Below are 22555 nucleotides of genomic sequence, written 5' to 3'. Positions count from 1 at the left end.
AAATATTATGGCAGTTTATTACTTATTTCATTACGCTACTAAAAATTCCTTTCAAGTTGCTTTGATCAGAATAAACTACTAAAGGACATTTATACTTTATTGTCGCCAAACAATTGATACTAGAACATACAATCATCACAGCGATATTTGATTCTGCGCTTCCCACTCCGTGGATTACAAATATTAAAAAGTTAAAATTAGTAAATATTAAAAATTTAAATTATAAATCATAAATAGAAAATAGAAAAATTGGAAGTCAGGTAGTGCAAAAAAACCGAGGCAGGTCCAGATATTTGGAGGGTACGGCCCAGATCCGGGTCAGGATCCGTTCAGCAGTCTTATCACATTTGGAAAGAAGTTGTTCCCAAATCTGGCCGTATGAGTCTTCAAGCTCCTGAGCCTTCTCCCGGAGGGAAGGGGGACAAAAAGTGTGTTGGCTGGGTGGGTCGTGTCCTTGATTATCCTGGCAGCACTGTTTCGACGACGTGCAGTGTAAAGTGAGTTCATGGACGGAAGATTGGTTTGTGTGATGTGCTGCGCCCTTCTATTTTTAAAATCTTCTACTTTTGTAAAAATTTTGACACTAAGCCTTCTAGCTGTAAATCTGAATCCTTCAAACTCTGTCATTGGGAGTGTATTACCATCACCATCCACTTTAAGCTACTGAGAAGTCAGAAATTCCTGTCTCTTCCTTTCTAAGCACCTTTGTTACCAACCGAGAGTTTCGTTTACTGTGGACTGTCACTTTAAGTGCCTGAGTGAGGTGGGACTATGACATCAGTCACAGGGTGCAGGAATTTGCTTCAGATGAGAGAGTGGGGGAGGGGAGGGGGGAGTGGGGGGGGGAGAGAGAGAGAGAGAGAGAGAGAGAGAGAGAGAGAGAGAGAGAGAGAGAGAGAAAGAGAGAGAAAGAGAGAGAAAGAGAAAGAGAGAGAGAGAGAGAGAAAGAGAGAGAGAGAGAGAGAAAGAGAGAAAGAGAGAAAGAAAGACAGACAGACAGACAGACAGACAGACAGACAGACAGACAGACAGACAGACAGACAGACAGACACTGGGGAAGCCGGTAGCTTGAGCTTGTTGCAGCTGAGGCTTGGAACTCTCCTATGCCCACAAGAGTGGGTTAAACATCGGCACATGGCGCACAATGAATGTGTGACTGTCACTTCGTATGATCCATAGGAGTGGATTTTTGGGGCTATCTTGTTAACACTTGTGTCGCCCTTGCCTGGGTATGTTGTGTGGTAACCACTGGAAGACGATATTCCTGTGAAACTTCACTTTCGGTCATAATTCATATGTGGATTTGGAACGACACGACAGACAACATCTACAGCCACTGTTATCTCGTTTTACCAGCGTGGAACCTGTGGAATACTTCGTACTTACCTTCTCTCTCCATTACAATGTGGATTACAAATATCTCTCTCCCATCATTTATCTCGTGGATTACTGAACTTTCCTACCTTACCATCTCAAGACTCTAAGCCTTGTTCCCCCAAGCTCAATAGTTTGGGAGTTATATTTACACACATATATACACATAACGCTGTTAACTTTTGTTGATCTTGGTTGAGTTACTATATTATAAGTAGATACTAATAAAGATAGTGGTTTTAACATTAAAACCTGACTCAGTGTAAAATCTCTTGCTGATGGTTTGTTTCTAAAACGTTACAGTTCGTAACACCTTCTACTATATAATCCAAATTATTTTATCTCTTCCTTCAATCCTAAATCACTTTGTCTTCTTTTCAACAGTCACCTGTGTGGCATGTTTCTGAAACTTCAGGAACAACGTATCCACAGTATTTATCTGAAGATATGTTGACAACAGCCCTCCTTAACCTCATTTATAACTTCCAGGGTAGGGATGTACATGTCTGTAGTACATTGGGTCCATACAAGACTGAACTGGAGAAATGCGAGACATTCAGATCTCCGAGGTTCACTCCAACCTTAATCACTGAGCTCCAATATTTGGATGAGCTTGCACATATGAGTATGTGCAATCAAAGTTCAGCTCCAAGTCATTTCTGTGCCGATGCAATGCCTAGGAGTTGGCAGTTAGCATAGTTGTCTCTGATCACTCCTGACTCTGAGTACTCTCTGTGATTGCTTGAGTTTGCTCCGTAATCACTGCTTTCCTCCCATATCCTGTAGACATGCTGATTGGTGGGTTAGTTTGCTATTGTAAATTGCTGTTAGTGTTGTGGTTGACAGCCAAATCAGCAAAGTGGGAGAAGATTGAGAATAGGGAGAAAAAAAAGGTTATTTTAGGGAGGTATAGACACTGAGGGTACAAAAGCCTAGTTCCATACTGTATGGCTTCATATTCCTCTATGACTGAAAGGTGATATTACATTTAAAATCCACAAAACAAGTGTACTCTACAAACTTGATCCCATTCCTCATTTCTGTCCAATAATAAAGGTCCATTATGAGATTCTAAAAAAATGAGGACCACCTTGTATCTCAGAATCAGCTCTCAATGAAAGCAGACATTGATAATGGAATTCATCAATGCTAGTATTACTCTAACGATGTTTCCAAAGTTGAACATCTCTACTGGCTGTTAGGAACAACTGGCCCATGACTACTGAAATCAATGAAGGAACATTTGGGATTAATCCCAAGAACCTGAAGCTCCTTTGCCAGGAGTATGCAGGTGACCAAGGCAAGTGGTGAAATGAGCTCACCACCTCCCCATATTTACATCTGACCATCTTGTCAAGCACCTCCTGGCAGAGTCTGCCAGCCCACAAAGGCTTGATTAGCCATCTCAAAACTGCAGGAATAGAATAGAAACCATCCTTGATCCTGAGGGATTATCTGAGAGGAAAGAATTCATGAGATTTATGAGAAATTTGTTATTGGCTAAGGATGCAACAGATAGAATAAAACAAAGTCTGCATCTTACACAAGAAAATGGAAGTAGAAGTAGGCCACCAGGCTTCTCATGAGTCCCTCACCATTAAATATGATCATGACTGATCCATGGGGTCTCAGCTCCCCATCTGGGTCAGTTTCCCATTACCCTCAATTCCTGCACCTTTCAAATATTTATCACTCTATTTTAGAACTGGCCTCCACCAGCTTCAGGGGCAGAGAATTCCAACTATTCACTATGCTCCAAGAGAAGAAATTTCTACACACCTCAGTTGAAAGGACTGACTCTTATCTTATAGCTATAACCTTTTACTTTCTCTACAGGGATTGTCACAAATGTCAGCCCTGTTCTCTACCTAATCAGTATGCTAAGTACCAATCAAAGCTTATGTATTACAGCAGAAATTTGAGCAACTACCACAACAGTTACCTGTTTTCACAGAAGTCACATCCATATGGCCTCTCATCACAATGGCGGAACTTGATATGGGTCCTTAACGAGGAGAAAGTAGTGCAGGTCATATCACATAGTGGGCATTTGAACTGGTTCACTGGTAAAAAGAAACATAGATTAAACTAGTAAATAAAAAAATTCTTATTTTGCATTTGCTTTAATTCACTTTGAGCTTTTTTGACTCTTTGTGTGAAAGTGTCTAGCAGTAATCTGCTAATCACTACCAAAATGGATCTGAGATTCAATAGGGGTAGACAGAGGAATAGCAGCAGTTAAAGATGGCAGAATAAAACCATCAACATTCTGCAGCAATATTGCATGGTGTCACTGCAGAACCTTGTGTTTCCCACTTCCACCTCTAACCTTTCCATAAATGAGCACATTTAATTCGCCATAAACCAAGAGGCTGCCAGTATCCCATTCATAATAGAAAGAACTTGTCTGGTAAAACTTAATTTACAAAGTACCATGTGATACAAATTTCACACATCTCCTCTATTCTCTCAGTGCTAGTTGCAAATAATAGTGTAAAGTTTGCAGATTATCTACTTCTGAAGCATTCAGAACAATGGAGACATAGCAAATTTTGGCCAGTTTCTTCACTGCACAATGCAATCAAAAGTAATGAGATCAGATCTTGTAACAAGAATTCATTAAACCTTAAAAAGCATTTAATGCAGTAACAGGGGAGTCCTGCACTTTATTTAGAACAAGATAATCCAAAGTCTTGAATGTCTTATCAGGTGCGCAAGGCACCACTTTTCTGTTTGAAGAGAGTGCAAGAGTGTGTGCATGCGAGGGGCTTGTTTTCCTGTTGCTGTTTTGTTGCCTGTTGTGTTCTGCTGAGCATTGTGGGTTTGCTATGTTTGCGCTGGAATGTGTGGCAACACTTGCACGCTGCCCCCAGCACAACCTTGGGTTTGCTTGTTATTAATGGAAACGGTCCATTTCACTGTACATGTGATAAATAAATCTGAATCTGAAGAGTAATGTTATTTCCTCAAACAACTTCACTAAACAGATGATCCTGTCAATGTCACATTGCTTTTGTACATTGCTGCAAAAGGGTAAAAAAAAAAGAGAAATAGAACTGAAAATCTTTTTCATATTGGCAGCCTTGAATGCTTTGGCAATAACTATGAGGGGTGATTGATAAGTTCGTGGCTTAAGGTAGGAGGAGTCAATTTTAGAAAACCTAGCTCATTTATTTTTCAACACAGTCCCCTCCAACATTTACATACAGTCCAGCGGTCGTGGAGCATACGGATCTTGGACCTCCAGAAAGTGTCCACAGCAGGGGTGATTGATAAGTTTGTGGCCTAAGGTAGAAGCAGATGAGTTATATAGCTCTCATCACATGCAGTTCAACTCTTTGAGTGATTATGCAGAAAGTTTGAAGTTAATAACTCATCTCTTCTACCTTAGGCCACAAACTTATCAATCACCCCTGATGCATTATCAACTGCATCAATTGGTTCCTTATGCCCATCATCTCTCATCCCTCCTTGATCCACCTATTGCCCACCAACACATCTCATCACCTCCTCTTTACTGGCTATTTTTCCTCTCCACTCTCAGTCCTGATACAGGGTGTTGACCCCAAGCTTTGACAATTCCTTTCTCCCTCCACAGATGATGCCCAGCTGGCTAAGTTCCTCCAGCAAATTTGTTCCTTGCTCCTTAATAAAGGCTTACTAAAGGAGTCAATGTGGATAATTCTATAGAACTATGCAGTGCGCCAAATCACCTTTAAATTACACCAACTCATTCACATCATATGAAATGAACATCAACTGTCCCGTGGGAGTACACGATAGAATTAACCCACATTGCCTTCTCAGTAATACAACTTACCATGATTCCGCACATGGTCCCGTAGCAGTCTTTCATTTGCAAACTGCTTGTCACAGTGTTGACAGGAAAATGTCTTCTCTAAAATCAAGCAGAAATAATTAAGTACATTCTGAAAATCTGAATGGAGTTCAAAGCTAATCCTTTCAACATTGTGACTTTGCTATCTGCTCCACCTGTGATAAAATTAGCCACTCCATCACAGGAGGCCTACAGTTTTTAATATCAGGAAATATCTCCATCTGTGGAACAGAACTAGGTGGAATACCAAAAAACTTAAATAAATTCATATTTTTATGCCCTTATCTATAGACTACTAAAACTCTCATGCTTTGTCTGTTTGTGACATCCAATTAGCGCAAACTGTACAGGGGCACTTTTTTTTCGGCTCAATCGAATTAAAATGCGCTAACTTACAGAATGCAGGCAAAGTTCAGGGTTATATATTCATATAAAATTGCTCCTTCGCCAAAAATCAACAGACAATAGACAATAGGTGCAGGAGTAGGCCATTTGGCCCCTCGAGCCAGCACCACCATTCACTGTGATCATGGCTGATCATCCACAATCAGTATCCAGTTCCTGCCTTATCCCCATAACCTTTGATTCCGCTATCTTTAAGAGCTCTAGCCATCTCTTTCTTGAAAGCATCCAGAGACTTGGCCTCCACAGCCTTCAGGGGCAGAGCATTCCATATATCCACCACTCTCTGGGTGAAAAAGTTTTTCCTCAACTCCATTCTAAATGGCCTACCCCTTATTCTTAAACTGTGGCCTCTGGTTCTGGACTCACCCATCAGCAGGAACATGCTTCCTGCCTCCAGCGTGTCTGATCCCTTAATAATCTTATATGTTTCAATAAGATCCCCTCTCAGCCTTCTAAATTCCAGAGTATACAAGCCCAGTCGCTCCAATCTTTCGACATATGACAGCCCCGCCATCCCGGGAATTAACCTTGTGAACCTACGCTGCACTCCCTCAATAGCAAGAATGTCTTTCCTCAAATTTGGAGACCAAAACTGCAGGTCTCACCAGTGCCCTGTACAGCTGCAGAAGGACCTCTTTGCTCTTATACTCAATTCCCCTTGCTATGAAGACCAGCATGCCATTAGCTTTCTTCACTGCCTGCTGTACTTGCATGCTTGCTTTCAGTGACTGATGTACAAGAACAGCTAGATCTCGTCGTACTTCCCCTTCTCCTAACTTGACTCCATTTAGGTAATAATCTGCCTTCCCGCTCTTACCACCAAAGTGGATAACCTCACATTTATCCACATTAAACAGCATCTGCCTGCTCACTCAGCCTGTCCAAGTCACCCTGCATTCTCATAACATCCTCCTCACATTTCTTACTGCCACCCAGCTTTGTGTCATCGGCAAATTTGCTAATGTTACTTTTAATTCCCTCATCTAAATCATTAATATATATTGTAAACAGCTGCGGTCCCAGCACTGAACCCTGCGGTACCCCACTGGTCACCGCCTGCCATTCCGAAAGGGACCCGTTAATCCCTACTCTTTGTTTTCTGTCAGCTAGCCAATTTTCAATCCATGTCAGTACTCTGCCCCCAATACCATGTGCCCTAATTGTGCCCACTAATCTCCTACGTGGGACTTTATCAAAGGCTTTCTGAAAGTCCAGGTACACTACATCCACTGGCTCTCCCTTGTCCATTTTCATAGTTACATCCTCAAAAAATTCCAGAAGATTAGTCAAGCACGATTTCTCCTTCGTAAATCCATGCTGACTCGGACCAATCCTGTTACTGCTATCTAGATGTGTCGTAATTTCATCTTTTATAATTGACTCCAACATCTTTCCCACCACCGATGTCAGGCTAACTGGTCTATAATTCCGTTTTCTCTCTTCCTCCCTTCTTGAAGAGAGGGACAACATTAGCCACCCTCCAATCCACAGGAACTGATCCTGAATTTATAGAACATTGGAAAATGCGTCCACGATTTCTAAAGCCACCTCCTTAAGTACCCTGGGATGCAGACCATCAGGTCTTAGGGATTTATCAGCCTTCAGACCCAACAGTCTATCCAACATCATTTCCTGCCTAATATAAATTTCCTTCAGTTCATCCATTACCCTAGGTCCTTTGGCCACTATTATATCTGTGAAATTGTTTGTGTCTTCCCTAATGAAGACAGATCCAAAGTACCTGCTCAACTCGTCCGCCATTTCCTTATTCCCCATAATAAATTCACCCATTTCTGTCTTCAAGGGCCCAATTTTGGTCTTAACTATTTTTTTCCTTTTCACATACCTAAAGAAGCTTTTGCTATCCTCCTTTATATTCTTGGCTAGTTTACCTTTGTACCTCATTTTTTCTCCGGGTATTGCCTTTTTAGTTACCTTCTTTTGCTCTTTAAAAGTTTCCCAATCCCCCGGCTTCCCACTCGTCTTTGCTATGTTATACTTCTTCTCTTTTATTTTTATACTGTCCATTACTTCCCTTGTCGGCCACGGCCTCCCCTTACTCCCCTTAGGATCTTTCTTCCTCTTTGGAACGAACTGATCCTGCACCTTCCGCATTATTCCCAGAAACTCTTGCCATTGCTGTTCCACTGTCATCCCTGCTAGGGTATTGTTCCATTGAACTTTGGCCAGCTCCTCCCTCATAGCACCATAGTTCCCTTTGTTCAACTGTAATACGGACACTTCCGAGTTTCCCTTCTCCCTCTTAAATTGTAGATTAAAACTTATCATATTATATGGTCACTACCTCCTAATGGCTCCTTTACCTCGAGGTCCCTGATCAAATCCGGTTCATTGCACAAAACTAAATCTAGAATTGCGTTCTCTCTGGTAGGCTGCAGTACAAGCTGTTCTAAGAATCCATCTCGGAGGGACTCCACAAACTCCCTTTCTTGGGGTCCAGTACCAACCTGATTCCTCCAGTCTACCTGCATGTTGAAATCCCCCATAACAACTGTAGCATTACCTTTGTGACATGCCAATTTTAACTCTTGATTCAAGTTACACCCTACACCCAGACTACTGTTTGGGGGCCTGTAGATAACTCCCATTAGGGTCTTTCTACCCTTAGAATTTCTCAGTTCTACCCATACTGACTCTACGTCTCCTGATTCTATGGCCCCCCTCGCAAGGGACAGAATATCATTCCTCACCAACAGAGCCACCCCACCCCCTCTGCCCATCAGTCTGTCCTTTCGATAGGACATATACCTTGAATATTCATTTCCCAGGCCCTGTCCACTTGAAGCCACGTCTCTGTTATTCCCACAACATCATACTTACCAATTTCCAACTGTGTCTCAAGCTCATCTACTTTATTTTTTATACTCCGTGCATTCATATATAATACTTGCAATTCATTACTTCCCTCACCTCCCATATCAATTCCTATTTCACTTGGCCATACTGTACTATCCCTTCTTGAGCTTTCTGCTCTGTTGATTTTCCCTTTATCTCCATCCTTATATTTCCAGTTCGTCCCCTCCCCCCCACTACTTAGTTTAAACACCCCCTGTTGCAGAGGCAAACCTGCCTGCCAGAATGCTGGTGCCCCGCTTATTAAGGTGCAACCCGTCTCTTTTATACAATTCATCCTTACCCCGAAACATACCCCAGTGGTCCAAGAATGTAAATCCTTGCTTCCTGCACCAGTTCCTCAGCCACACATTCAGAACCATCATCTCCCTGTTCTTGCCCACTCCAGCACGAGGAACTGGAAGCAATCCGGAGATAACCACCCTGGAAGTCCTGCTTTTCAGCCTTCTTCCGAGTTCTCAGAAGTCACGCTGTAGAATGTCTTTCCTCTTCTTCCCCACATCATTTGTGCCGACATGCACCACCACTTCTGGATGTTCACCTTCACTCTTGAGGATTCCCTGCAATCTGTCCGTGACGTCCTGGATCCCGGCACCAGGGAGGCAACACACTATCCTTAAATCTCACCTGTTGCCACAGAAACCCCTTTCTGTACCTCTCACTATGGATTCCCCTACTACCACGGCTCTGCCTGACGTCTGTCTCCTCGGCTTTACTTTAGCGCCAATTGTTGACTTGCAGACCTGACCGCCTCTCAGGCTGGCATCATCTTCTGTCCCGACAGCTTCCAAGAGGGTGAACCTGTTTACGAGAGGCACATCCCCTGGGGTCTCCTGTACTTCAAGCATCCTTTCCTTGCTCATCGTCGCCCCCCTTCTCTCTTTTGGTATCCTCGGTGTAACGACCTCACTGTAGGTCCTGTCCAGAAAACTCTCGTTTTCCCGGATGAACCTAAGGTCATCCAGTTGCCTCTCCAGTGCTGCAACACGGTCCTTCAGAAGCTGAATCTGGACACATTTTCCGCAGGTGTAGGAGCCAGAGGCACTAACGGTGTCACTGACCTCCCACATCATGCATGCAGCACACTGAATCAGCCTAGCGGTCACCTTTTCACCACTTCTCACCCTCTCCAACTGTGGCGTAGTCTCCTCTCTCAGCCTCCTCGCCGAAGACTCTCGAGCCAAAGACTCGCACTTTTCTCACAAGGCACTTCCCTCAACAAGGCCGCTCCCCAAGAGCAAACCTTGTTTATACTGACTGATAAATTGAGGAATTAGCTTCACCTGCCGCGCCTCCTCCAACCTGGAAGGTCTGTTTTCCTCAATGCTCACGACCGGCTTTTTAAATCAGCCGCTACTTCTCAGCCAATCCCCGCATTTACTCCTCCACCTGCCACACCTCCTCCGATCTGGAAGGTCTGTTTTCCTCACTGCTCACGACTGGCTTTTTAAAATCAGCCGCTTTCACCGGAGACCCAATTGGCCATCATGGAAATCGGGACGCAACAGCCCAACGCATGCGCACGGCCAGCCTCAGCAGCGACACCTACTGGAACAAAAGGGCAGGGCAGCTCTATTTCAAGGGGTCACATTCTGCTAATCACCATCAGCATGAGCAGGATTGGGACAGGTCTAACTGCCACCCATCAATAAGAGATAATTAAATCTTATTGTAATGGTGTACTTCAAGACACCCATAAAACCCTTTGCTGCAGTCAAAGGATAGCGGTGACTATATCACGCCCATTTAGGAGAGCGCCAACCATGTCATCAAGAATAATCAGCATCCTTTGATGTTAGTGCTTCGTATCTTCTATCCAGCATTAGGGTAAAAAAAAAAATGGTCAGCTTAATTATGCCATGTGCAAAGGGAAGGGAGAGAACAAGAATCGGATGAGACCAGGGCCGCACGACTCCAGAATCAAAGAGTCAGGGCAAAGAAAGATGCAAGAAGAGACAGGGGATGAAAGGGCTGCACATCTCCAGAATGACAATGAGAGGCACAAGCGTGGCAGATAAGCCAGAAATGATGCCATCAACAGCGTACTTCGTTAAATGAGGAGCAGCTATATTTGCTTTGCTATGCTTCGTTCTTCTTCAATAAACTGAGGTTTTCTACTTCAGTTTCCAAAGCAAAGCAATACCAACAGCATTCAGGAAAATTTAATGTTCATTCTGGTCACATCAGACTGCACTACCCTTTCCTTAAAGAGTGCCCCAATAGGCCACCCTGTTGTCTAGTAATGAATAGAATTTGGAACTTGTTACCATGTGAAACTGAAGATGTAAATGGCAGAGACTGATATTTAAGCACATAAGGAAATAGAAAGTTACACTGATAGAAAAAATGAAGTCAAATGGGACAAGAAGGAATATATGGAACACAAACATTGGCATAGAGTAGTGGGCCTATTATCCCACTTCAGTGTTATGAATTCCATATAGAACTGCAAAATGCAAAGGAAATAGTGTGCTGTGTGCCTTTAAGAAAGGTAAAGGAAACTAGATTTGTGGTAACAGGCAGAGGATGCTATATTTATGTGATATAACTACCACCTGTTTCAAATTTTGTTTATTTTATTTAGAAATACAGCACAGAACAGGTTTTTCGGACCACTGAGCCACATTGCCCGGCAACCCACCAGTTTAACCCTATCCAAATTTATATTGACCAATAACCTACTAACCAGTAGGTCTTTAGACTGTGGGAAGAAACCAGAACATCTGGAGGAAACGCACGTGCATACTGGAAGAACATACAAACTTTCCTAGATGATGCCAGAATTGAATTCCAAACTCCGATGCCCCAGGAATAGTGTCGCACTAACTGCTATGCTGAATATTTGGTTGTTATAACAAAAGACAAGATCACTTTTATAACAGCATCCTATGCTCACCATCAGAGATGAGGCTTGAAGCAGATCATCCACTATTACATCAGATCATGCAGCAGACTTCAAAGATGACCTACTCTTGCTTCTACGTTCCTATGTAATCCCAATTAGTATACAAAGTTTTTAGAACACCATCTATACTTAATAATACAAAACTAATCCTATTAAGACATTCAACAAACATTAGGATTTACATATATGGATAGTTATGTCAATTTATGGTATTCAGTTTCTTCACCATTAGGAAACATTAAAATACCTGGAACAACGTACTCACTCATTCAATTTTCCTGAAGAGAATGCCTGACACAAGATGTATAATCAAGACAAGGTCTGTGAAAACCAATCTATACCCAACTCATTTAGCAAGGAAAGAGTAAGCTTGATTAAAGGTGAGTAAATTTGACACCCTGTGTAATCTTATTGTGTAAAATTAATGGAGTTAGAGTATGTTTTTATTATATTGAAAAAGCCATTGTGTTTCTAATCTCAACTTTGTGTTCACATATTTTTCTCTGGAAGGCATGTTTGTCATTGCACAGCAATCAGAAATGTTACTAAAATTTTACATACGCTCATTCGAGGTCTGCCTGCGAACATGATCATAAAACTTGGTATTGTTGGAAAACATCCCTCCACAGTTGGGGCACGAGGCAACCTTCTCTTGTGTGTGACTCCGCAAATGCTCCCGAAGTTTAAACTTGATTTTGAATGTAGCACCACAACCTGGAACATTCATAAAATAGAATATACTGCATAGTTCGTTCATAATTGAACAAATACATTCTTTTAAGTGTTCACATACTCAAAGAAAATTTTTGACACAAAACAGAGAAAATCTGCAGATGCTGGAAATCCAAGCAACACACACAAAATGCTATGGGAACTCAGCAGGCCAGGCAGCATTTATAGAAAAGAGTACCCTTTTCCATAGATGCTGCCTGGCTTACTGAGTTCCTCCAGCATTTTGTGTGTGTTTCTTCTGACAGGGGTCCCCAACCTTTATTGCACTGCGGACCCGTCGACCGGGGGGTTGTGGGGGTGTTGAAATAGGGTTAAACTCACCTCAACATGTCTTTTACAGTTAGCGTTGCCAACTTTCTCACTATGTTCAAGTTCAACGGTGTGTGATGGGGAATGAGGAAAAGTGCAGCTGACTCATATCGTTCCCTCGCAGCCCAGTAGCACAGGGTTTGCGTCCCGGTGGTTGGGGATCGCTGGCTTATGACACAAAAGGCCAGCTTACTTACCTCGTCATTGCTAATTCTAAAAGCTCTACCTGCTGAATCCCATCTTTCAGCAACAAGAGTTGAGCACTTTATTAGGTATCCCCTATATCAAATAAAGCGGGCACAAAGTGTATGTTTGTAGTCTTTTCTGCTGCTGTAGCCATCTACTTCAAGGTTCGACATGTTCTACATTCAGAGATGCTCTTCTGCACACCACTGTTGCAGTGCATGGTTATTTGAATTACTCTTGCATTCCTGTCAGCTTGAACCAATACGGCCATACTCCACTGTCCTCTCTCATTAACAAAGCATTTCCACCCACAGAACTGTCAGTCACTGGATGCACTTGTTGTTTGCACCATTCTTTGTAAACTCTAGAGACTGTTCTGCATGAAAATCCCAGTGGATCAGCTGTTTGAGATACTCATGAGCAGTCACTTGTTTGGTGAGGTGGCGCAAGGTCTGAAAAGAGCTTGGGACCTCTTGGTGGGCTTCAATCCTAATGTTATTAGGAGCTATGAACTCAGCAAAGGCCAATAAAAAGAAGCGAAGTATAAGCAGTGCAGCCATTGTAGGCATGGTCAGGCTTTGGATCAACAGTCTTTGGTGAGAATAGGAGGAGGCTCTAAGTAAGTTTCTAGGAAGATTACCCCCCCCCCCCTTTCTTTGTCTATTAGTACCTAGCTAATTTGAGAATGGTTCTTAGTGTGAGATGTGGGAACTCTAGGAGATCTAGTCTCCTTGATGACTATATCTGCATGAAGTCTATTGAGATCACTTACAGATCATGTTAAGAAACTGGAGCTGCAGCTGCATGACCTTCAGCTGACTATTAAGGTAAGGGAACCCTTAATAGACAGTGATCATAATATGATGGAAATTACCCTGCAGTTTGAGATGGAGAAGCTAATGTCAGAATTGTCAGTATAACAGTGGAGTAAAGGGAATTACAGAGGCATGAGAGAGGAGCTGACCAAAGTTGATTGGAAGGGAGCACTAGCAGGGATGACAGCAGAACAGCAATGGCTGGAGTTTCTGGGAGCAACTTGGAAGGTGCAGGATACATACACCCCAAAGATGAAGTAGTACTCTAAAGGGAGGATGATGCAACTGTGAGTGACAAGGAAAGTCAAAGACAGCATCAAAGCAAAAGAGGGAGCAGATAATATAGCCAAAATTAATAGAAAGTTAGAGGATTGGGAAGCTTTTAAAAACCAACACAAGGCAACTAAAAGTCATAAGGAGAGAAAAGATGAAATATGAAGGCAAGCTAACCGATAATATAAAGAGAATACCAAAAGCATTTTTTCAGATTATATAAAGAGTAAAAGAGAGGTGAGTGTAGATATGAGATAACTGGAAAATGGCACTGGAGAGGTAATAAAGGGGAACAAATGAGGCAGAAGAACTTGACAAGAATTTTGCATCAGTCTTCACCATGGAAAACATGAACAGTATGTCAGAAATTCAAGTGTCAGGGGCAGAAGTGAACGTAGTTGCTATTACTAGGAAGAAGGTGTTTGGAAAGTCCGATTGAGGCTAGAGACAGAATTGGATGCATGTCAGCTCTGGCAGGGTGTGCAAACATTGCTTTCTACAAAGCAAAACATCATGAATGGCAGTGATGCTTCGCTCCCAGATGAGCCCAACGCCTTTTATGCACACCTTGAAAGGGAGAATAAAACTATATCTATGTGAATCCCTGCAGCATCCGGTGACCCTATGATCTCTGTCTCAGAGGACGATGTCAGACCCTGATGGTGTACCTGGTAGGGATCTGAAACCCTGTGCCAACCAACTGGTGAGAGTGTTCATGAACATCTTCAATCTCTCACTGCGACATAGACAGGTTCCCATTTGCTTCAAAAGGGCAATAACCATACCCAAGAGATAGCCCAAGAACAGCAGAGTGAACTGCCTCAAGCACTTTGAGAGGTTGAAATGGCTAGAATCAATTCTTGCCTAAACTATGATCTGAATATGCTGCAATTTGCCTATAACCACAATAGGACTGCAGCATATACAACCTCACTGGTTCTCTACTCAGCCTTAGATCACCTGGAAAAGAGTAACATCTATGTCAGGCTGCTGTTTATTGACTACAGCTCAGTGTTAAACTCAGACATATGCCCAGTTCTAATTAAAAAGCTCAAAATCTGGGCATCTATACCTTCCTCTGCAAATCAGTCCTTAACTTTCTCATCAGCACATCAGTCCGTGCAGATCAGAAATATCTCCTCCTCACTCACAATCACCGCTGGCGCATGTGGAGGATGCATGCTTAGCCCACTGCTCTACTCGCTCGTGTAGACTCATGACTGTGTGGCTAGGCATAGCTCAAACGCCATCTATAAATTTGCTGGTGACACAGCAATTGTTGGCAGAATTTCAGATGGTGATGAGGTGGCATACGGGAGCGAGATAGATCAGCTGCTTGAGTGGTTTCACAGCAACAACCTTGCACTCAACATCAGTAAGACCAAGGAACTGATTGTGGACTTCAGGAAGGGGAAGTCGGTGGAGCAAACACCTGTCCTCATCAAGGGATCAGCAGTGGAAAGGGTGAGCAATTTCAAGTTCCTGGGTGTCAACATCTTTGAGGATCTATCCAGGGCCCAACATATTGAGGCATGACAGTAGCTGTAGTTCATTTGGAGTTTGAAGAAAATTGGTACGTCAAAGACACTCGCAAATTTCTACAGATGTACCACGGAGAGCATTCTAACTGGTTACATCACCGTCTGGTATGGAGGGGCCACTACACAGGATCAGAAAAAGCTGTAGAAAGTTGTAAACTCAGCCAGCTCCATCATGGGCACTAGCCTCCCCAGCATCTACCTAGCTTCAAAAGGTGAAATTTCATGACATATATTGGGATATTAAATCTGATTCCGATTCTGAATTTGAAAGGCAGTTAAGTCACTTGGACCAGATGGACCACATGCCAGGGTTCTGAAAGAGGTAGTTGAAGAGATTGTAGAGACATAAGCAATGATCTTTCGAGAGTCAGTATTCTAAACTGGTTCCAGAAGACTGGAAAATTGCAAATGACACTCCATTCTTTAAGGGAGTGAAGCAGAAGGAAGGAAATCATAGGCTAGTTAGCTTGACTTTAGTGTTTGGGAAGGTATTAGAGTTTATTATTAGGATGAGGTTTTGGGGTACTTGGAGGCACACGATAAAACAGGTCAAAGTCAGCATGGCTTCCTTGAGGGGAAATCTTGCCTGACCAATCTGTTAGAACTCTTTGAGAAAATAACAGCCAAGGTAGACAAAGGAAAGTCAGTGGATGTTGTCTATCTGGATTTTAAAGCCTTTGACAAGGTGCTGCGCGTTCGACTGCTTACAAGATAAGAACCCATGGTATTACAAGGCAAGAGTGGGAATAAAGGGGGTCTTTGCTAGTTGGCTGCTGATGACTAATGGTGTTCCACCGGGGTTAGTGTTGTGACCACTTCTTTTGACGTTATACATCTATCATTTGGATTACGGCTTTATGGCCAGGTTTGCAGATGATATGAAGATAGGTGGAGGGGGTAATGTTGAGTAAGCAGAGACTCCTCAGAAGGATGTAGACAGATTGGGAGAATGAGCAAAGAAGTGCCAAATGGAATATAGTGTAGGGGAGTGTATGGTCATGCATTTTGGTAGAAGGAATAAAGAAATAGACTATTTTCTAAACAGGGAGAAAATTTAGAAATCAGAGGTGTAAAGGGACTTAGGCACCCTCACACAGAATCCCTTAAGTTTAACTTTCACGTAGAGTCGGTGGTAAGGAAGGCAAAAGCACTGTTAGCATTCATTCCGAGAGTATTAGAATAAAAAAGCAAAGATGTAATGCTGAGGTATTTGGAGTATTGTGAGCAGTTTTGGGTCCTTTATCTAAGAAAGGGTGTGCTGGCATTGGAGAGACTCGAGAGGAGGTTCACGAGAATGATTCTGGGAATGAAGGGGTTAACGCAGGAGGAACATTTAATAGCTTCGTGCCTACCCTTGCTGGAGGTTAGAAGAATGGGGGTGGGGGGGGAATCTCTGAAACTTAAAAAGTACTGAAAGGCTTAGTGTGGATGTGGAGACAAAATTTCCTATAACAAGGTAGTCCAGGACCAGAGGGTATAGCCTCAGAATAGAGAGACATCCATTTAGAACAGAGATGAGGAGGAAGATCTTTAGCCATTGGGTGTTGAATGTGAGGAATTCATTGCTGCAGGCAGCCTTGGAGGCCAAGTCATTGGGTATATTTAAAGTGGAGGTTGACAGGTTCTTGATTAGTCTGTGCGTCGAAGATTATGGGAAGGCGGCAGGAGAATGGGGTTGAGAAGGATAATAAATCAGCCCTGATGGAATGGTGGAGAAGAATCAATGGGCTAATTAGTATAACTCTGCTCTATGTCTTATGATCTACTCAAACCACCCCATCTGGTATATCAACCATTTCATGGTCAAAGTCACTTAAAACACACTTCTTCTCGAAGGGTCGCGGCCTGAAACGTCGACTGCACCTCTTCCTAGAGATGCTGCCTGGCCTGCTGCGTTCACCAGCAACTTTTATGCGTGTTGCTTGAATTTCCAGCATCTGCAGAATTCCTGTTGCCTTCCCCCATTCTGATGTTTGGCCTGATAACAACTGAATCTTTTGACCTTGTCTACATGCTTTTATGCACTGAGTTGCTGACAAATGATTGATTAGATATTTGCATTAACAAGGTGTACACTTGTGACTAAAAGTGCCACTTAGCATAGTACTGCAATTGCACATTCAGTACTTTTAAAAATATATTGAGAGTTTCTGTCTCTATCACAGTTTTAGGCAGGGATTTGTCCTCATCTCCCTACTAATCCTTCTCTATTCCAGTGTTTCAAGGAAAACAGTCCCAGCTTATCCAATCTTTTCCCATAGCTATTTTTTCCAGCCCTGGCAACATCCTCACAGATCTCCTCTATGCCCCTTCTAGTTCAATTACACCTTTCCTATAAATTGTTGACCAGAATTGCACATAGCATTCAAGTTGTGACATAACTAGTGCTGTATACAATTCGAGCATAATCCCAGCTCTTACGCTTCGTGCCTCAGCTGATAAAAAAATCCAAACACATGCCTCTTTAAAAGCTAATTTTCAGAAAATCGCACCAGGTTAATTGTACTTTAAGGACTCCAGACTAACAACGATATGTTTGCTGTCATCTGAAATGTTAAGTGGCCCATTCATATTAAAGGAATTTAGGTAATAAATATTAACCTGTCCAGCAGCATCTCCATCTATAAACAAATAAATGAAACTCTTTTCCATGGACATTAGCTGCAGTACAGTTAAAAGGTAACTTCAATGCAGTGAAAACAAAATTGCTGTATTCATGTTGTGGAAGAGGACTATATTTAAAAAAAATGGAATACAGCAAAAATACCTGAATTAATAAAGGGTCTTCACATAACTACAGCTTTCAAATCAATTCTTTATACAAAATGTAGTCACAATTATAATGTAGGAACCATAACACTAATCCAATAAATTGGAACTATCAGCTGTTTTTCTTTCATAGGTGTTAATCAAGTCTATATACTGGGAAGTACCTTCCCTACAATAATATTAATGTTAACAAAATCATTTAAATTACAACTCCATTTGTTTAACCTTTAATACTCGTGCTCATGGCTACACAGAAAAAGGCAAGTTGCAGGCTGAATGAGCTGAGTGCAGTAGGTTTGACCTTGACATCAGAGCAAATGCAGCTGAAAGTACCAGTCCATGATCACTGTTGCAGTTTGTTTGGTTCTCAACGGAGAAATACTGGCAATTAGGTCAACTTTACACTTGGCAACAGGAACAGGGCAGCCTATCAAGATGTAAAAGCAAGCTCAGTGTTTCAGATTGAAAAAGGCTGGAGAGTGGCCATAAAATGAACAATAATAGGGTTCACATGAACAGTAGAATTAAAATGCCAGTCTCACTACTGCTTTATCCATTTGCATCTTTAGATTACCTTTCCAGCAGCATGAAATAGCTTCACCTTTGTTTGGAAGAATTTCTTTATCTGTGCACTGTCCATGCATATCTACATGCCGGTAAAACCATTCTGGATTGTCAAATGTACTCTGGGGGTAAAATTGGAAATCAACACAAAGACACAAGATGTCAGATTGGCAACTTTGAAGCAACAATCTTACAGATTGCAAGTCGGCATAATTATAATTCTTTGAAATTTCAAGCTCCACTAACTTTTCATATTATTCAAAATTTTAAAAAGTTTAATACAACTAGAATGAAAGCTTTTCCTGGTATAGTACAATTTCTTAAAAAAAATCTTAATATTATATTATGCAAGATTAAGATGTCATGTAATAAATAACACTTCTGAATCAGGAAGTTATGGGCTTGAGCTCCAATCCAGAGATTCAAACACAAAATATAGCATGCGAATCCAGTAATACTGAGACTGCTATACTTGAGCTTTCACTCAGATTAAAAAAAAGGTCACATGAGACTCTTTCCAAAGAGATGGGAGTTTACCATGGTGTGGAATTATTTGGTCATCAACCACAAATGCCATTTACATATCATGGCAAAAATTCCCCATGTCATTTCTCATAAGAATTATTGAACAAAATTTGATGTGAAACAAATAAGGACATTTTAAGCAGTTGACCAAAACCTTAGAAATGATTTAATGGTTGCTTGGCACAACCAGCCACCACTTTTTCTATATGGCCACTATCAAGTGATTGTTGAAAACATAATATTACTACATCTTTTTTACACAATGAATTACTCTTGAAATGCAGAAAATCTTAAAGGCTGTTACGACATCCATTAATTGAAAAGTAAGTATTCTTGTTGATGAATCATCTTTGACCCAAAATACTATCTCTGTTTTTCTTTCCATAGATGAAGGTGTACCATTGGGGCGCCACAGTAGTGTAGCAGTTACCGCAACACTATTACAGCTTGGGGGCAGAGTTCAAAGTTCAATTCCAGTGCTCCCTATAAGGAGTTTGTACATTCTCCCCATGACCGCAAGGGTTTCATTCCACAACCCAAAGTAGTACTGGTTAGTAGGTTAATTGGTCATTGTAATTTGCCCTGTGATTAGACTAAGTGAAATAAGTGCTGCTGGCTTTTATTTTAGATTTCCAGCATTTGCAGATAGTTATTTGATAGTCAAGTCAGCTCTTTAGTTTCACTGATGTTGAGTGTGAGGTTGTTGTTGCATCATCATTCAACCAGGTGTCCTATCTCACTCCCTTATCCTAAATACCACCTACAATTTGTCCAACAACAGCGGCAACTTTGTCAAATTTGTATATGGAATTGCAGCTGTGTTAGCCACTCAGGTGTGTTTATAGGGGGTACAGCAGAAGGCTAAACTCGCAGCCTTGATGTACACTTGTGTTTACCACTTGTGGTAGGCAAACTGAACCGGATCCAGGTTATTTGAGACAGGAGTTGATTTGTGCCAAAACCAAGTTCTCGAAGCACCTCAGTAAAGTTGATTTTAGCACATGGTGATCATTGAGGCAGGTCATTATGCTCTTCTCGTACAACAGATGGGAACCACAAACTGCAGAAGTGAAACATATGTCTGCAAGTATTCCAGCCAGTTGGCGGCACAGATCTTTAGTACTTGGCCAGTTATGCCATATTGTCCACACACCTTTTGTCTTTCAAGCTCTTAAAATGCACTCTTAAACTCCACTCTTTAAAAAAGGAGGAAGGCAGCAGAAAGGAAACTACAGACCAGTTAGCCTGACCTCAGTGGATGGGAAGATATTAAGAGTCAATTATTAAGGATGAGATGATGGAGTACTCCGCGACACAGGACAAGCTAGTACAAAGTTAGTATGGTTTCCTTCAGGGAAAATCCTGCCTGATGAACCTGTTGGCGTTCTTTGAGAAGATTTCAAGTAGGATAGATAAAGGGGATGCAGTGGATATTGTTTATTTGGACTTTCAGAAGGCCTTTGACAGGGTGCCACACATGAGTCTGCTTACCAAGTTAAGAGCCCATGGTATTACAGGAAAGTTACTAACATGGTTAGAGCACTGGCTGATTGGTAGGAGGCAGCGAGTGGGAATAAAGGGATCCTTACTAGTGGTGTTCCGCAGGAGTCGGAGTTGGGACCATTTTTTAAAAAATGTTGCGTATGAATGATTTAGATGATGGAATAGATGGCTTTGTTGCCAAGTTTGCAGATGATACGAAAATTGGTGGAAGGGCAGGTAGTGTTGAGGAAACAGGTAGGATGCAGAATTGCTTAGACAACTGCCATTTCTACGGCAGTTGAACGGGGCATGACTGCGCAAGCGCGTGAAAGTCGGACTGTGAGGCAGCGGGAGAGTTTAAAAGCGTGAAGATTAACAGAGCGGGCGACGGAGTAGTGGGAGGCAGAGTAGGAAGGCTTTGGCTCGAGAGGCTTCAGCGAGCACAGGCTGAGGAAGAGCTTCACTCCAAATGAGGTAAGGCCAGGTAAGTTCCTTTAATTAATCTAATTACCTTAGGAGTAGGTAATGGAGGCAACAGTTAGGGCAGTTGAGTGCTCCGTTTGCAGTATGTGGGAAGTCAGGGCGAGGACAATTGTCCCTGATGACTACACCTGTAAAATGTGCATCCAGCTGCAGCCCCTGACAAACCGAGTTAGGAAACTGGAGCTGGAACTGGATGAACTTCGGATCATTCGTGAGGCAGAGACAGAAATAAACAGGAGTTACAGGGAGATAGTCACCCCTAAGAGTCAGGAGGCAGGTAGCTGGGTGACTGTCAGGAGAGGGAAGGGGAATAGATAGAATGAGCAGAGCACCCCTGTGGCCGTTCCCACCAATAATAAGTATATCATTTTGGATACTGTTGATGGGGACAACCTACCGGGGACAAGTTGCAGTGGATGTGTCTCTGGCACCGAGACGGGACCCTCAGCTCAGAAGGGAAGGAGGGAAAGGAGGAGAGCAGTAGTGATAGGGGATTTGATAGTTAGGGGGACAGATAAGAGATTCTGTGGAAGAGATCAAGAATCCCGGATGTTGTGGTCCATGTAGGGACCAATGATGTGGGTAGGAAGAGTGAGGCGGTCCTGAAAGGTGAGTTTAGGGAGTTAGGTGCCAATTTAAAGGACAGAACCTCCAGGATAGCAATCTCAGGATTGCTACCAGTGCCACGTGCAGGCGGATTTAGAAATAGTAAGATAGCTCAGATCAACATGTGGCTGAAGACATGATGCAGGAGGGAAGGCTTAAGATTTATAGATAATTGGGCAGTTTTCCAGGGAAGGTGGGACCTGTTCTGGCGGAACGGTTTACATCTGAACTGGAGGGGGACAAATATTCTTGCAGGTAGGTTTGCTAGGGAGGCTGCAGTGCATTTAAACTAGATACAAGGGGGGAGGGGAACCAGAGCGTAGGAATAGATGTAGGGGAGAAGGAAGAAAAAGAAAATAGTAAAGTTGTTTGCACCGTTAGTGATAAACAGGATAAGAGGTGGAAAATTTCTTAAATGCATTTATTTTAATGCTAGGAGCATTATAAGAAAGGTGGATGAGCTTAAAGCATGGATTGATACCTGGAAGTATGACGTGGTAGCTATTAGTGAAACATGGTTGCAGGAGGGGTGTGATTGGCAACTAAATATTTCTGGATTTTGTTGCTTCAGGTGTGATAGAATCGGAGGGACAAGAGGGGGAGGTGTTGCATTGCTTGTCAGAGAAAATATTACAGCGGGGCTCTGGCGGTATGGATTAGAGGGCTTGTCCAGGGAGGCTATTTGAGTGGAATTGAGGAATGAGAAAGGTGTAGTAACACTTTTAGGGGTGTATTATAGATCACCTAATGGGGAGCAAGAAGTGGAGGAGCAAATTTGTAAGGAGGTGGCAGATATTTTTAGTAAGCACAAGGTTGTGATTGTGGGAGATTTTAATTTTCCACATAGACTGAGAAGCCCATACTGTAAAAGGGC

The 22555-nt window shown here is 42.4% G+C and overlaps 1 protein-coding gene across 1 annotated transcript in view; it reads right to left on the bottom strand.

Moving 5' to 3' along the window:
* The window catches only part of LOC140198863 (histone H4 transcription factor), a 56299-nt gene that overhangs the window by 16075 nt on the left and 17669 nt on the right, over positions 1–22555 (bottom strand). Inside the window, exons 4-7 of the mRNA XM_072260030.1 lie at positions 18596–18707; positions 11958–12110; positions 5195–5272; positions 3317–3437 (exon numbers count right to left, since the gene is read on the bottom strand). Coding sequence (XP_072116131.1) covers positions 3317–3437; positions 5195–5272; positions 11958–12110; positions 18596–18707 — 464 coding nt within the window. The remainder of the gene's footprint in view (positions 1–3316; positions 3438–5194; positions 5273–11957; positions 12111–18595; positions 18708–22555) is intronic.

This window comes from Mobula birostris, chromosome 6 (assembly GCF_030028105.1).
Source record: "Mobula birostris isolate sMobBir1 chromosome 6, sMobBir1.hap1, whole genome shotgun sequence".
NCBI classification, from domain to species: domain Eukaryota; kingdom Metazoa; phylum Chordata; class Chondrichthyes; order Myliobatiformes; family Myliobatidae; genus Mobula; species Mobula birostris.
Note: the sequence above shows the minus strand (reverse complement) of the source record. Positions and strands in the feature narration are given on the sequence as shown.